This window comes from Capra hircus, chromosome 10 (assembly GCF_001704415.2).
Source record: "Capra hircus breed San Clemente chromosome 10, ASM170441v1, whole genome shotgun sequence".
NCBI classification, from domain to species: Eukaryota; Metazoa; Chordata; class Mammalia; order Artiodactyla; family Bovidae; genus Capra; species Capra hircus.
Window position 1 is genome coordinate 73,970,715 of NC_030817.1, and position 16,677 is coordinate 73,987,391.

Consider the following 16,677-nt stretch of genomic DNA (forward strand, 5'->3'; position numbering starts at 1 on the left):
TACCTTTTAACCAGCTTCACCCAGTTCCACCACTCCCAAGCCCTTGTCTTGGTAACCACAAATCTGATATCACTTGCTATGAGTTGGAGTTGTTTCAGATTCCACATGTAAGTGAGATTATACAGCATTTGTCTTATTTCACATAGCATAATGCCCTCAAGCTCCATCCATGTTGTTGCAGATGGCAGGATTTCCTCCGTTTATGGTTGAGTGGTAGTCCATTCTACATTTTCTTTATCCATGCACTTCTGTTGATGGACTTAGGTTGGTAAATTGCTGCACTGAACATGGAGAGTGTGGATATCTCTTTGACACAGTCTTTTCATTTCCTTCAGATAAATACTCAGAAGTGGACTGCTGAGTCATATGTTAGATCTATTTTAATTTTTTTGAATTTAAAATACTGTTTTCCACAGTAGCTGCACTTATTTACATTTCCATCAACTGTGCACAAGGGTTCTCTTTTCCCTGTGTCTTTGCTAGCATTTATTATTGCCTGTCTTTTTGATAATAGCCACTCTAACAGCATAAAGTGATATCATAACATTTCCCTAATGATTAGTGACAATGAGCACCTTTTCATGTACTTGGCCATTTGTATGTCTTTCTTGGGGGAAAAAAATGTCACTTCAAGTCCTTTGCCCATTTTTTAATGACATACTTGGAGTTTTGGAGGTTTTTGTGTTTTTTTTTTTTTGCTATTGAGTTGTCTGAGTTCTTTATATGTTTTGGAGAGTAACCTCTTATCAGATTCATAATTTCAAGTTTTCCCCCATTTCGTTGATCATTTGCTTTGCTGTGAAACTTTTATGTTTGATATAGTCCCACTTGTTTATTTTTCATTTTGTTGCATCTGCTTTCGGTGTCATATCCAAAAACAAATCAAAAAAAGCATTGCCAAGACTTGTGTCAAAAGGCTCTTCTCTAGGTTTCCTTCCAGGACTTTTGTGGTTTCTGGTCATACATTCAAGTTTCTAATCCATTTTGAGTTGATTTTTGAGTGGTGTAAGATCATTCTTTTACATGTGAATATCCAGTTTTCCCAGCACTGTATTGAAGAGGCTATATTTTCTCCATTGAGTATTCTTGGCTCTCTTGTCAAGTATTGGTTGGTCATATATGCGTGAGTTTACTTCTGGGCTCTTAATTCTGTTCCATTATTCTACCTGTCTGTCAATACTATACTGTTTCGATAAAGGTTGTAATATAGTTTGGTTATATACAAATTTCCTTATTATTTTTTCTATTTCTATGAAAAATACTATTGGAATCTTGATTGGGAATGCACTGAGTCCATGTATGACCTTGGGTAGTATAGATATTTTATCATCTAATCCATGAACACAGAACATCTTTCCATTTATCTGTGTCTTTTTCACTTTCTTACATTATTGGTCTTGTATTTTTCAGTGTAAAATTTTTTTTACCCCCTTGGCTAAATTTTTTCCTAAGGATGTTGTTGTTTGATGTTATCATAAATAGGATCACTTTATTTCTTTTTCAGCTAATTCATTGTTTGCAGTGTTCTTTCATGTACCAAATCATCACATCACACTCCCACTGGGAAATTATTGATTGATGTTTCTCCAACCATTTAAGGAGTCAAACATTAGCACAACTGAGATTTAGTTTTGCCTATTTTGGTGTAAGTTTTTTCAAATTGTAAACCATGCTTGACATTTCTGAGCCAGTCACTGTCTTCCTCCTCCTCTCCTCACAGGTACAGTTCAGTTCAGTTCAGTTCAGTCGCTCAGTCATGTCTGACTCTTTGTGACCTCACGAACTGCAGCACGCCAGGCCTCCCTGTCCATCACCAACTCCCGGAGCCTACCCAAACTCATGTCCATTGAGTCAGTGATGCCATCCAACCATCTCATCCTCTGTCGTCCCCTTCTCCTCCTGCCCTCAATCTTTGCCAGCATCAGGGTCTTTTCAAATGAGTCAGCTGTTTGCATCAGGTGGTCAAAGTATTGTAGTTTCAGCTTCAACATCAGTCCTTCCAATGAACACGCAGGACTGATTTCCTTTAGGATGGACTGGTTGGATCTCCTTGAAGTCCAAGGGACTCTCACAAGTATTCTCCAACACCACAGTTCAAAAACATGATTTCTTCAGCACTCAGCTTTCTTTATAGGCCAACTCTCACATCCATACATGACCACTGGAAAAACCATAGCCTTGACTAGACGGACCTGTGTTGACAAAATAATGTCTCTGCTTTTTAATATGCTGTCGACGTTGGTCATAACTATCCTTCCAAGGAGTAAGTGTCTTTTAATTTCATGGCTGTAATCACCATCTGCAGTGATTTTGGAGCCCAGAAAAATAAAGTCTGACACTGTTTCCACTGTTTCCCCATCTATTTGCCATGAAGTGATGGGACCAGATGCCATGATCTTCGTTTTCTGAATGTTGAGCTTTAGGCCAACTTTTTCACTCTCCCCTTGCACTTTCATCAAGAGGCTTTTTAGTTCCTCTTCACTTTCTGCCATAAGGGTGGTATCATCTGTATATCTGAGGTTATTGATATTTCTTCCGGCAATCTTGATTCCAGCTTGTGCTTCTTCCAGCCCAGCAATTCTCATGATGTACTCTGCATAGAAGTTAAATAAGCAGGGTGACAATATACAGCCTTGACATACTCCTTTTCCTATTTGCAACCAGTCTGTTGTTCCATGTCCAGTTCTAGCTGTTGCTTCCTGACCTGCATACAGATTTCTCAAGAGGCAGGTCAGGTGGTCTGGTATTCCCATCTCTTTCAGAATTTTCCACAGTTTATTGTGATCCACACAGTCAAAGGCTTTGGCATAGTCAATAAAGCAGAAATAGATGTTTTTCTGGAACTCTCTTGTTTTTTCCATGATCCAGTGGATGTTGGCAATTTGATCTCTGGTTCCTCTGCCTTTTCTAAAACCAGCTTGAACATCAGGAAGTTCACGGTTCACGTATTGGTAAAGCCTGGCTTGGAGAATTTTGAACATTCCTTTACTAGCATGTGAGATGAGTGCAATTGTGCGGTAATTTGAACATTCTTTGGCACTGCCTTTCTTTGGGATTGGAATGAAAACTGACCTTTTCCTGTGGCCACTGCTGAGTTTTCCAAATTTGCTGGCATATTGAGTGCAGCACTTTCACAGCATCATCTTTTAGGATTTGAAATAGCTCAACTGGGATTCCTTCATCTCCACTAGCTTTGCTCATAGTGATGCCTCCTAAAGCCCACTTGACTTCACATTCCAGGACGTCTGGCTCTAGGTGAGTGATCACACCATCGTGATTATTTTGGTCATGAAGATCTTTTTTGTGTAGTTCTTCTGTGTATTCTTGCCACCTCTTAATATCTTCTGCTTCTATTGGGTCCCTACCATTTCTGTCCTTTATTGAGTCCATCTTTGCATGAAATGTTCCCTTGGTATCTCTTATTTTCTTGAAGAGATCTCTAGTCTTTTCCACTCATCACAGGTAGAAGGTACTAATTTTAATGTGCCTTTCTCTTCTTGCACGGAAAGCTTTGCTGTGGTTTCTTGAGGCTCTAGTTGGTTTTACTGTCAGTCTCAGTCGGTTATCCTATCAGTGTCCATGTGATGAATTTACTCTGCGTACAAAGGGTAGAAAATAGATCAGGTAGTGCTTCTTCTATCCAGGGCCTGGCTTCTATTCACAGACCAGAAGAAGAGACTTTTTCCCTCAAAAAAGTTTTATTTTTCTTTTTGACTGAAGAATTAGTTGGTAGCAAGAACACTTAGACTTAAGCTAGGCTTTTGAAAGCAGCCATGTGAATCACACTGCCTAAGTGTTAGATGATTCAGAACAACTATAAGCGACATTGTAGATGTAGGGGGGACAGTGGAGTGTTATCAGTGAGAATGCAGAAGCCAGAGCAAGAATAGAAGATTGGACATGACTGAGTTGGGACAGGGTGACCAAGTCGTGAGAGAAGAAAAGTGAAAGTCCCTCCCCCTCATCTGTTCTGCTTTTTTGCCCTTAACTTCATCTCTTCCCAGGCCTGAGAAAATCCAGACTGGTGGGAGAGGGGAGGCCAGATTGCAGGTAACACAGCTCAGGAAGGGTCTAGCTGGTCTTAGATCCATGAAGATGGGTGTAGAGACCTAGAAGTCATGGGCCTGGACTCTTTTTAAACAAAGTCTGAATTGTCTAGAGCCCTCTCCACACAGGTTTTGCAACAGTTATCTGTGTCTTTCCACCTGTCACAAACATGGCTAGCAGAGCTAAGAGACCGAGAGTTTTAGCTGAACATGAGGCCTAGAGACTTCAAGGACCAGGGGCAGCAGCCACGTTTGTTCTTTGCTTTGGTAGGGTTCTGGAGAAATGCTAAAGGAAAAATCAGCCACTGGTCCAGAATGAGGCTTCTGAGAGCAGGGAAGTATTTGCGCTGTAAGCATCATATCGATTACTTATATGAAGGGCCCGCTGTGGCTGGGAAGGTCTCAGAAGGGTGGTGGCTCTTAAGCCTGGCTCTGTCTTAGAATTACCTAGGATTCCTAGGACTCATCGAAGATCTATCAAATAAGAGTCTTAGGGAAATAGCCTTGCCTTTGAGGCTGTTTTTTTTTTTTTCCTCTCTCTCTCTCTCTCTCTTTGTTTTCATTTTGAAAGCCCTACTAATGATTCTGATGGATATCTGGGATTGAGGTGCAATTCTGTATGATCAACCCATGAGAGGTTCTGAAGACCTATTGCCTCTGAACAGTGTGTGGTCCACAGACACATAGGAAGTATTAGGAGCACCTGTTCTATCCATCCACTGGCTTGAACATACACAGAGAACTCTGAGAATCAGCTCCTCTACCTAAGGCCACTTCATATCCTTCAAGGAAAGATCAGGCTTTTGTGTGTTGTTTTTCTTGGAAGTAGTAAGTTGGCCCTAGGCTTATTTGTGAATGTAGAGAGAACAGGATACATTTATCTCTATGCAGCAAGATCATAATTGGGAATAGTGCAAGGGAGTTGGAGGGATAAAGGAAAAATAAGTTGTGTTGATATAGAGAGAGAGGGAGAAATAGGTTAAAGAGTGCAAAGGAGAAGGAGGAGAACCAAATAACAGAATATACTTAAGTGCATTTTCTTCCTCATAGCCCATATGAATAGAGGTATTTGCACTCAGAAGGACTCAATAGTGGTTTTGTAATAAAAGCTGACTCCTATTTTGTTAATTCCCAGGATGAATGGTGATTTTTTTTTCCCCTAGAGACATAGTAGATTAAAGATAGAATTTGATTTTTCATGTCAAGGTAATCTGATCTTTTAGATTTTTGTTGGAAATATTTGTTATTCGTTACCTTGGGTGAAAGGAGATGGTTGAGCAGAGCTTTTGGTGCCACTGGTCTATATTTCATCAGAGGCCTGATGGATGATGAGGATGTGTAGTTCATATAAAAACTAGAGCAGTGACTGGAAGACAGATCTGGCTGACAGGGGCCTTTCATGTCAAGAATGGACTTGGCAATGTCAGGTTCTTATAAATCTGTTAGTGAGCTATAGGAGAAAGGGGGAAAGTTAATTCAGAGAAGAAAATAATCGCTTCACCTCTTTCAAGGTATACTTGTCATCAGTCTAAATGTCATTAATTCCCTGACAAATATCTCCTGTCAATTTGCTCCTTTAAAAGATACCATAACAGGAAATAAGTTCGAGCTGCCACCCTGGCTGTCTGGTGTCTACCTTCTGAGAAAAGCACAGTGCATCTGGAATGACCCCATGCTCAATCTGGAGGCAATCCCATGGCCACTTTGGTTCCCCCTCAATGAAGAATGCTTATCCTCCTGTTTCACAATCAGCATTTGTAAAATCGCAGCCCAAGTGGGAATCTCCAAAAGTCATTTAATTATTTCCCCACATGTCATGGGTCAGGAAAGAGGAGAGAACATGATTGCATGTATCCGCCAATCTCAAAGAGCCAGGACCCTTATTTTTAAAGACTTGAAAGGCAGAAGTTTCCTCAGTTTCCTTTAGTCATGAGTACAGGGCCCAAATCTGCACCGTCCACAGGCTCTTCCTTCTCATGACTTGAAGTGCTCACAGGAAATTATGAACTCGGGGTCATCACAGCAGCTCCTCTGCGATCCCTAAGTCATCTGAGCCATCTCTCAAATTTTCCTTACCCCTTCAGCCAGATCTGTGCAAAAGAGAAGCCCTGTAAGCACTTGCCTGAAAGAAAACGCCTTCTTGCTATGCAGGTTCTTGTTACAGATGATGCTTGAGACCCAGAACTTACATTTCCTCACATCAGGTTCGGGCTTTTCATCCTTTTGTCCTGAACTGTTACCATGTGGCAGTGAAATTAATGACTTGAACAAAAATGAGTGTCAAAATCCTCTTCACTGAGGAAGAATAATTCCAGGTGCATCCATGAGGGAAGGTTGGCTGAATTCAGTGAATTGTAAAATATAATAATTTGGCATTTTATGGTACAAACTATGGTACATTTGGCATTCAGTGCTCGGTCGGGGGATGGATTATTTAGGTTTTGCTTGTGTTTTCTCTGTTTAAGAAGTGAAGGAAATTAACGATGCTAGCCTGACTTTGTGCACAGCTTTTGGAGTATCCTTTCCTTGGGCTCTGGGATATGCAGTGGTGGGGAGGAGGCAGCCCTGAAGGGGTGGGAGGTGGGGCTCCCTGGAGTCACAGTCCCCCTGCTGACCTTGAGGGGAGAGCACAGCCACAGACAGGGCAAAGGCTGCCATAGGCCCTCTGCAAACCAGTTTCAGCCTTTTCTCTTTGGAATCGTGTTGTGCCTGCCGCCTGTGAACCGTGGACTTGTCTTATCATTAAGGCAACTGGGGAGATGATCAAGATTATTGAACTTGGGAAAGAGGGAGATGCTGCACGTCCTCCTCTTTTCTGAACTTCATTAAAATTCTGTTTCATGATTTCAGTTTTTAACAATAGCCCTAGAGGCCCACGAAGGATGCCAAGAAAGTGGCCTCCTTTCATGTGTGTTTATCTTAAGGGCCTGCACTTTCCTGGTTGAGTTGGCCCAGACTCACTTAGAAGGTTTCTTACAGGGGAAACCTCATTAGGGGACTCTGTCTTGGTGCTGTTGCTTTCTCAATGGCCAATGTCTCAGAAATCTTTGACTAAGAGTTTTAGATCCAGGTTAATTATCTTTTTACAAAAGATAATCAAGGTGAAAAATGAATTCAATTCACTGAATTCAAGGTGGAAAATCAAGGTGTCAAATTAAGAGAATGATACCTTAGGCTTTTTAGAATGTCTTTGTATCGTGAAGTCGGGACCCAAAAGCTGGACTTGGCAATTACCTAGCTGAAGAATAGAGTATTGGATCCAGAAGAAGTGGTGAACAAAAGGGTTTAGTGTGCTGCATTGGGTTTTTCGGGGTTTCACATATAGCAAGGGAATTAGGATGGCTGGATGTGCTTGTAGAACTGCTGTTGGCATATTCCCTGGCTCTGACTCCAAATCACAAGTCAGACTAATCTGTACGTGTGCCTTCTGACCTCGGCACTTTCTAAAGTCCAGTATACTACTTTAACTGTCATTAAAAATGGAAAGCTGTCTCTGTTACCAGAAGTTTCCAGTCTAAGACCTGTTTGGAAAGTGCCCCATTAGTTTCTTTGGTGCCATTTGAGCTGGCAGTTCCCATCTGTCTCACTGATTGTACAGTGCTGTCAACCTCTCCTAGAAAAGTAGGATGCGTAAGTGGAGTCTTGGGAATTTAGCCAGAGGGGCATGATGGCTTGTTGTAGCAGTTGGGGAAGGTGGTCCTAGAATCTGATGGCTGGTTGAGGCAGCATTGGAAGCATAGAATAGTGTGGAAACCAAGTCTCTAGGAGCAAGGATGGAGAAAGAAATGGCAACCCACTCCAGCCTTCTTGCCTGCGAAATCCAGTGGACAGAGGCACCTCCAGTCCGTGGTGAGCTGTAGTCCATGGGGTCGCAAAGAGTTGGACACAATTTAGCGACTAAAAAGCAAAAGGAACAAGGATGGAATCCAAGGTGAAGGGTCCACTAACAGCCACAGCGGCTGTCAGAAGAGCCTCTGTGTTTGAGATCCAAGCAAGAGTGACTTCCTGGGCAAGAAATTTCCCCTTTGGAGTCTGGGCTAAGCTTGAGGGAACTCAGAGGAGAACAGAGGTGTCTTGGATAAAGCCTGCCTTTCTCGGCTCTCCATCCAACACCAGGGTAGGGCTAGACCATGGAATCAGTGCCTAATTGCTAGCACACTAAGTACGCTTTGCCAGCCACCTTTCAGGCAGGTAAAATCATTTACAGAGAATCCTGGCAAATTAATCAGATCTCAAGGAACTGAAGTCTTTAGAAAGACAGAACACTTTCGTAGCCCTCTTTTCCTTAAAAACACATGCAATACATTGTTGCCCCCCATGCACACACACTTATTACTGAAATGGTCTTTTAGTAGTGGTGCTAAAGAAAAATTTGGAAAAGCAAAGTCCAGTGGTTCTACATCCAGTCAAATGGCTCTCATTTTTATAGGTTTCCTTATCATTCTTGCATACATACTAATAGTGGAAGGCATTTTGCACTCTGCCTTTTCCACAGTGGTGTGTCAGAACCATCTTCTGTGTTTCTAGGCACCTCTGTAAACTGTCTTCTTTAATGGTTGCAGGATAGAACAGCCTGAAGAAGCCCCATGTTTTACTTGACAATATTTTTTTTCTGGATATTCAGGTCCTTTCCAGGTTTTTTGTTTGTCCCACGATGATGCTTTTTTTCACAACAGTACCCATTCTGTTTGACTTTTTAAAAAAATTACTCCCAGAAGTAGGACTACTACAGCAAAGGTTATTAACTTCTTTACACCTCTTTTTATATATCACCAGATTGCTTTTCAAAAGAGTTGTACTCGGTGCCACCTTGTACGGGGTAGCACCAGCTAAATTATAGCTCTCTGATGGCATTCACACTTTTTCTCCATTTTTGAAAATCTAGTTGATAAAACATGATACATTAGAGTTGCTTTAATTGTCTTTCCTTTCATTACTAGGAGGAAGAAAATCTCTGCCATATGTTTTAATTTTATGCCTGATATGAATCATTTGTTCATATCCTTTGCCCATTTCTTTATTTGATGCTTTTCCCCCTACATTTCAATGAGATGGTCATCCTTTTGTCAACGTGATAACAAAGAGTTTCTCCAGTGTATTAAATGTTGATACTTCCATTGTTCTGAAGTTTAGTAATCTTGGTAAAATCCTGTCTTTTATTTCCTTTGAGTTTATCTGTTGCTTCAGAGCATGGAGAAGTATAGGTCTATAAAAGAATGCAGACTGTTTATTACATGCTAGTTGTCATAGAATTTAATTTTAAAATGAATTATTTAACTCTTTTCCATCCAGAATCTATCTTTTATGTTTCCTGTGGATCTTACTGAATACTTTTCTGTTTTGCTATCCGCATATCAAAGAGACATTTGCTTAATCATCGTGTCTTCCCCTCATTGTACTAAAAAATCTGCTTTATCATGTGCTGCATTTCAGATTTGTTTATGGACTATCTGTATTGTATTACATTCTTCTTTTGAACCACTACCAGAATCAATGAACTAATTTTGCTTCTTGACATTTCCTAAAACGTGGTTCCTTTTTAGAATAAAACTTTCTTACTGTTTATGTTTGTAGATTAATTTTATAGTGATTTTGTTGAATTCCAAAATACCCTACCGGAATTTTCATTAAAACTACACTGAATCTGTAAGTTCTGTTTAGGAGACTGAGGATTAGCAAACACTAGTATTCTCATTCTATGGGCGCCCCACTCCAATCCTCTTGCCTGGAAAACCCCATAGATGGAGGAGCCTGGTAGGCTGCCGTCCCTGGGGTCATGAAGAGTTGGACACCACTGAGTGACTAGACCGGAGAAGGCAATGGCAACCTGCTCAATACTCTTGCCTGGAAAACCCCATGGACAGAGGAGCCTGGTGCGCTGCAGTCCATGGGATCGCTAAGAGTCGGACACGACTGAGCGACTTCACTTTCACTTTTCACTTTCATGCATTGGAGAAGGAAATGGCAACCCACTCCAGTGTTCTTGCCTGGAGAATCCCAGGGACGGCAGAGCCTGGTGGGCTGCCGTCTATGGGGTCGCACAAAGTCGGACACGACTAAAGAGACTTGGCAGCAGCAGCAGCAGCAACAAAGTACACCTTTGCATTTCACCAAATCAGGTTTTATTTTATAGAGCAAAAGTTTGTGGTTTCATTTTGAATGTTTAGCTCAACATTTAGGTAAATTCCTTAAAATTTTAATGTTTTGTACCAACGGTAAATATAAATTTTCGCTATGTTTTCTAACTGAACATATTAGGTTCCTTTTACTTCTGATGCTAGGTGGTTACTAGTTTTTTGGATTTTGTTTTTTCGTGTTTTTTCTTTTTTTTTTTTTTTGTATGGCATCATGGTTACTTAGTTGTCACCTGTGTCAAAGGAAACCTCCTGGGTGATGTAAAGGCCCCCATGTGTTCAGGAAATACTGCTCTGTGACCTTCTAGCAAGGCCTCTTTCTTTCTTTGATGGCCTAAAAGAATAAGGGTGGGTAGGGGGAGGAAGGAAGATGGAAGTACATACATCACCACCCAGGAAGTAATGTCACGCCTTACCAGCCCTCCAGGAAGTATCCCCCAAAGCTTTCACAGCTTATGTTAGATCCGCAAGGAGTCTCTCCAAATCCTGGGACCCCCTAAAGTGGAGTCTGGGGTTCCAGATGATAAAAGAAGGTGGTTTAGAGATCTGATAGTCTTGAAATATGTATGGCTGGAGAGAAAGAGAGTTACCCTTCCCTTTATTGCCATATCAGGTTTATCTGACTGGGTGACAGTGTCCTCTGGGAACCACCAAAAGAAATGTCAGTGACAGAATCACTTTTGCAATTACAGAGGAGATGATTGAATTAATGATCTAATGGAACATTTTACCGTAGGACATGGCATCAGGGCACTTTTGCTGGCTTCTCCCCTTACTCCACTCCAGTCCAATGAGATGGTACCACTTATTCTCATCCTGCCAGTGATGACAGTCAGGGTCACTCCCAGGAGAGACAGAACTGCCATCCCAATAAAGTCTCACTAACGTGAGGTCTGGATCCCCCTTATGAACAGATCCAAGAAGTCTTCTATGTGACTCATCATTGCTTTCCTGGGATGTTATCCAGAATTAGTGTCAAATAATGAAAAGAGTTGGTAGAACTTGTGGTTAGACTCAAGTTCAAATCCAAATTCACAAGCTGACCATAGGAGAGTTTCTCTTTTCCCATCTGTGTAAAGGAGGCAAAAGGACCACCTCATCCAGTTATTATTCATTCGTTCAGGAAATATGAATATGAAAATGACATTAAGTGCTTGTTTGCCAGGCACTGATAAGTCATATAGATGCGACAGAGGACATACCAAAGACTCATGGAGCTTATGTCCTTGGGGAGAGAGGGAAGAGAGATACATGTCAAAAATAATAGATAAGCTAATAAATGCCATGAGAAATAATAAAGCAAAAAAAAAATGTTGTCCAGTAAGGGGGATTGTCTTTTAGGAAGGATGAACAGAGGAGGCTTCACTAATGAGATATCTGAGCACAGAGATGGATCAGAATGGGAATGAGCCATGAGAATGTTGAAGGAAGAGCATTTCAGCCAGAGGGAAGCACATGTGCAAAGGCCCTGCAGGAGGAATTTGCATGTCTGAAGAATAGAGTAAGGGCCACATGGCTGGAGCAGAGTGGGTGGTGGAGACCCTCCTCCTGGCAGGTGACGAGGTCAAATAGGTGGAGGGGACCACATTAAGCAGGGCAGGGATCACAACAGCAGGTCAGATCTAGCCTATGCCTGTTTATATACAGCCCTCTAGGTAAAAAGAGCTTTTAATTTATGAAAAAGTTGTTTAAAAAAAGAAGACTATGTAACATGTGTCCTGCAACGCTCCAGTTACTTACTGTCTCATCTTTTATAGAGAATATTTTGACAGTTCCTGATGCACAGCCTTAGAAGCCACAGTGTGAAAGGGAATCATGAGAGGAGGGTTGAGTAGGAAAGTAATGTAAGGTGATTGACAGTCTTAAAAAAGACAGCTGTGACTGCTGTGTTAGCTCAGACTGTAACCAGAAAGGTTGCAGCGGGGAAACGCTGTTAAGAGGCCATCGTTAGAGCCGGGGTGAGACGGAGCAGTAGGAGAGACCAGACTGAAAGCAGAGGGGCGCTGAGTAGTAGGTAGATAGAGAATATATTTTGAAGGTGGCACCGAAGGTGCTTTGGATGGACTGTGGCATGTGAGAGAAAGGGAGGAGTAAGGGATGATTCTAAGATTTTTCAGTCTATATCCTCTCTTTAGATTGTCTTGGAAACTGAATGAGAGAGTCATCTTTTCTGTCCTTAGGGTTTGATGCCTCCAGTTCTTTTACCATTTTGCAGTCAGGGTTACCTTCCTAAGGTACAGTTTTTATTGTTCTCCATGCAAAAGTCTCCCCCAGTGTCCCATTAGCTGTTGAACCGTCAGATGGGACTCTCCATAGTCCAACAGCCCCAAGTCATTGCCAGCTATTCCCTTTCTTCCAACCCTAACCAGTGAATTGTCTACCAGTTCCCCCCATAGAACTTCATAGTCTCAACCTCCAACCCTTTGCCTGTGTGGGGTCCTTATTTTTTTTGTTTGTTGCATTGTTAGATGTCAAGGATCCTTCCAGAATATAAGCAGCTCCTTAACACCCTCATCACCTTTCTGGTCTATTCCTATTCCAATGTTGTTTGTCTTCCCCTCTTTTAACAAGGATGTCTCTGTAACATGGGTTTTTATGCGCAAGCCTTGTCTCCTGCCAGAATACAGACAAGAAAATGTTGTAATAGAGCACATAGTTAAATCTTCCCCTTTATTAAATTCCAGCTCTGCCCTTGGAACCTTTATGACTTTGAGCAAGTTACTTTACTTCTGAAAGCCTCGGTTTGTGCTTCTGTAAAATGGAGGTAATTCCATTGTCACTTTGCAACACTAATCAAGAGGTAAAACGAGGTGACTCACTCACTATAGTTCTGTGCCTGCCATACGAGCAGAGCTCATTTAATTGACACAGTTGTGTCAGTTCTCCTTCACGAAGCTGAGGAGCTGAGACAGTATCTTTCTATTCTTCCTGGTGCTGTGTTCCCTGGTTTTATACACAGTAGGCAAATGAATATATTATTTAAAAAATTGGGTGAAATGAGTCAGGTTTTAGACTCAACTCTGAGTTCAGTTCCCCTCACCACCACATCGAGCTGTGTGACATCTAGCTAAGGCAAGAGCCTTATCTCTGAGTTTCAGATTCTTCACATTCCGAGAGTATGAAATCACCCCTACCTTGAAAAGTGAGGAGAATAAGCTATGATGGTTGTAGAGCACCCAATGGTTGTAAAGTGTGGCTTGTGCCAAGGATAGTGTTCTCTGGAATGATGATTACCAGAGCTTCTGCAGAAAAAGCTCCTTTGCCGTTCTGCCACTGAAACTTGATCATTCCTTAAAGCAGTGGTCCTCAAAATGTGGTTCTGGACCAGCGGCATCCGTCAATGCCATTTTCCCCAGAACACTTTAGAAACGCATGTTCTCAGGCTCACCCCAGGCCTAGCAAAGCAGACACTGTGAAGTGGAGCCCAGCAGTCTGTGTATTAACAAGCTGATACTCTCAGGCACCTAAGACCCACTGCCTTAGCAGAGAGAGGAGGCGGCTTGTGACGTCCCATACAAGCCCAGTGGGGTAGTTAAGTCTCTCTGCTTTTCTGCTGGCATCAAAATAGAGGCCATGAGGGCCAAGAATGTTGCCAGCATTGCCAGAGAAGGGGAGCACAAGCCCCTTAGTGCTGCTCTGGGGGGGTCAGCAATTCCTGATTCTTTACTTAACGAGTTCTCAAATTGGAGGAAAGTGTAACCCATGATAAACAATGGGAAGTAGAGTTCAGTTTGAGACACAAGACTAATCTGGGAGCATAAAGCCACACCATAAACCCTCACGAGCTATCAATTCACTTGCAGTAGTACGACTATACAGGAAGAATACCAGTGAGACTGACGAGATATGAAACTCTTTCAGTATGACTAATTCTAAAGGAAGCTGTTGACACATTTGTAAATACAGCAACTAAAGTTAGTTCAGATGGTTTCAAGAAATCCTAAAACATTGCAAAGAACATTTAATCTTTTCATAGTATTAAAGTCTAGAGAGCATTGAAATACCTCTATAGCTATGGAAAAAGCACAGCCACATTTATGTATAGTTGCTGGCTTCTTTTTAACAAGATACCACATTTATTTTTTCCCTTTTCTTTAGGCTCATGATATGACATGAAAAATCATCTCTTTGACAGGGTGATTCTGTTACTGCAAATTTAATCTGAATAGAGTTGAAGTAGAAGTACTCTGCCTTCTTTCCCCCTTATTGTCTGTGGCCCTGAAGGAGGGTCAACACAGGAGACGAGCAGACCCTGAAACCAGCCCTTGGGCTGCTGCTCTGGAGCACTGACTAAAATGCCATGCATAAGGGGTGCCCTTGGCTTATGGAAAGAAAATGTTAGAATTTCTCTGTACGATTACTTTTTTTTTTTTAATTCTACCTTGGCTAGCCAACATTTTTTTTTTCCTTTTTTTGCACTTTAGTTTTTTAATTGAAGGATGATTGCTTTACAGAATTTTGTGATTTTCTTTCAAACATCAGCAAGAATCAGCCATAGGTACACCCATGTCCCCTCCCTCCCAAACCTCCCTTCCATCTCCCTCTCCATGCCACCCTTCTAGATTATCACAGAGCCCCTGTTTAAGTTCCCTGAATCATACAGCAAATTCCCATTGGCTATCTATTTTATATATGGTATTGTAGGTTTCCATGTTACTCTCTCCATATTAATTTTTAATCTCAGGCTTTGAACTTTCTTTTTGTGTGTATTTGGGGATGGGAGCCTATGCTCACATATTTTTTCCTAAAAGGAGTGTGTGATCAAAAAAGTGTGACTGCCTCTGAGGGCAAGTTCACATGACAGGGAGAGACTTGGGTAAAAGGTTGAAAATGATGAAAAAAAAAAATCTAGTCTTCTATAGATTTCAGTTTTCCATGTTACCTGGTTACCCGTCACTGGAATACAATGGTTTTGTCTCCTATCATGTCAATACTATTCAGTTCAGATCATGGTTGTGCAAATCAAATAAAAGGAAAAGCAAGAGGCAGACACCAGTGGCTTTATGTGGGGCTGTCTCTTCTTCTTGGGCCTGTCCCACTGCTCAGACTGCCACTGAGTGGACAGCCAGGGTGGTGCTGCCTGGTGGGGCAGAGAGAGGGCATCTAAACGGCCCCTTAAGTGGAGGAGATATCTATTCCCCGTCACTGGTTACCCTTTTAAAGGCCCGGATATCGGAGGCATCACTAACTGGTGAAATGAAGGTAAATCAGACCTGTTTAAGTGAGCGAGTAAGAGGCACAGGTGCCTTAAAAAGTCCGCAAGGCACAGACTGAGTATATGGTATGCCTTGTCCCCCCAACCCCGTACACTGCCTTTCTGTCACTAGGCTGTAGTTACATCACATTTGTTTCTCTCTCTCACTGAACGCTTCTGAGAAGTTTCAAAGGAAGGTAAGCAGTACCTATCTCATCCACGTGCTTTTCTGATAGAACAGCTCTGGGTTTCTGCTGATTCCGGGCAGGGGCCATTCTGGAGAAGAGGTTTGGCCCCACCCACCCTCTCCCAAGGATGTTGCATGGCTGTGGTCAACCAGTCGCCTCCCCGCCTGTAGGCTGGCCACTCGCTTCTAGAATGAATTCCTTGGGAGCTTCGCCATGGGTCTTTCCTTTGTAGTGTGTCTTCCAAGAATGCTTTGCCCTCAGAGTGGCCACCCCTGGCCCGTGCTGACACTTCTTGCCCTCTCTCCCCACAGGCAGCACAAGGGGGTGGCCACAGGACCCTGCTGTATGGCCATGCAATTCTTCTGCGGCACTCCTTCAGTGGCATGGTAAGCTCACCTGGATCGCTGTCACCACTCAGGAAGGAGGCTGAGGAGGAGGGAAAGGGCGGGAAGTCAGCGAGTGTCTCAATCAGGTTAAGAAGTCAGCAGGAGTCACTCGGAATGGAAATTACAGTACATTACTGTCTTAGTAACTTACCTCACTTAGCAGTTGTACATCTGTGTTTACTTAACATCTGACCACCTTCCCTGCCACTCCATAAGGAAAAGGATTATGTCTTTTAAAAAAAATTTTTGTAACTAAACCTAACTTGACCAAGTGTGGTGCTCTGATAAATGCTTAGAAAATATTTGTTGACTGGATGATCAGATATACCTGGAATAACTGATGACTCGCATGTATAAGGATAACCAGCATAGGTGGAAAAGCAATCAAATGGGATTTTTGTAAAATTTCTTTTACTAGCTAAAGGAAATAGGATGATATCTGGTCCTTCATTCCTGAATTTGAAGGTATTATGTTAATCCAGAGGCAGGAAGCAGATAAAGAGCAGAGCAGTCACAGAAAGCAGATCAAGCTGTAACTATTCAGGGATCTAGAACTAGAATTAACCGAAATTAGATAACTCAATATAACTTGAAATTTTTTTTCAAGTTTTAATAAATATAATTTGTAAAATTCAAATATTGCAGTTCTTTTGCAGGGAGTGTTAAGAGGAATATCATGACCTCGGTCAAGTATAATCTGAGGCAATTCTAATGATATTTACCTCCAGT

The 16,677-nt window shown here is 42.0% G+C and overlaps 1 protein-coding gene across 1 annotated transcript in view; it reads left to right on the forward strand.

Moving 5' to 3' along the window:
- The window catches only part of RYR3 (ryanodine receptor 3), a 461,863-nt gene that overhangs the window by 119,137 nt on the left and 326,049 nt on the right, over positions 1-16,677 (forward strand). The window contains exon 4 of the mRNA XM_018053769.1: positions 15,874-15,948. Coding sequence (XP_017909258.1) covers positions 15,874-15,948 — 75 coding nt within the window. The remainder of the gene's footprint in view (positions 1-15,873; positions 15,949-16,677) is intronic.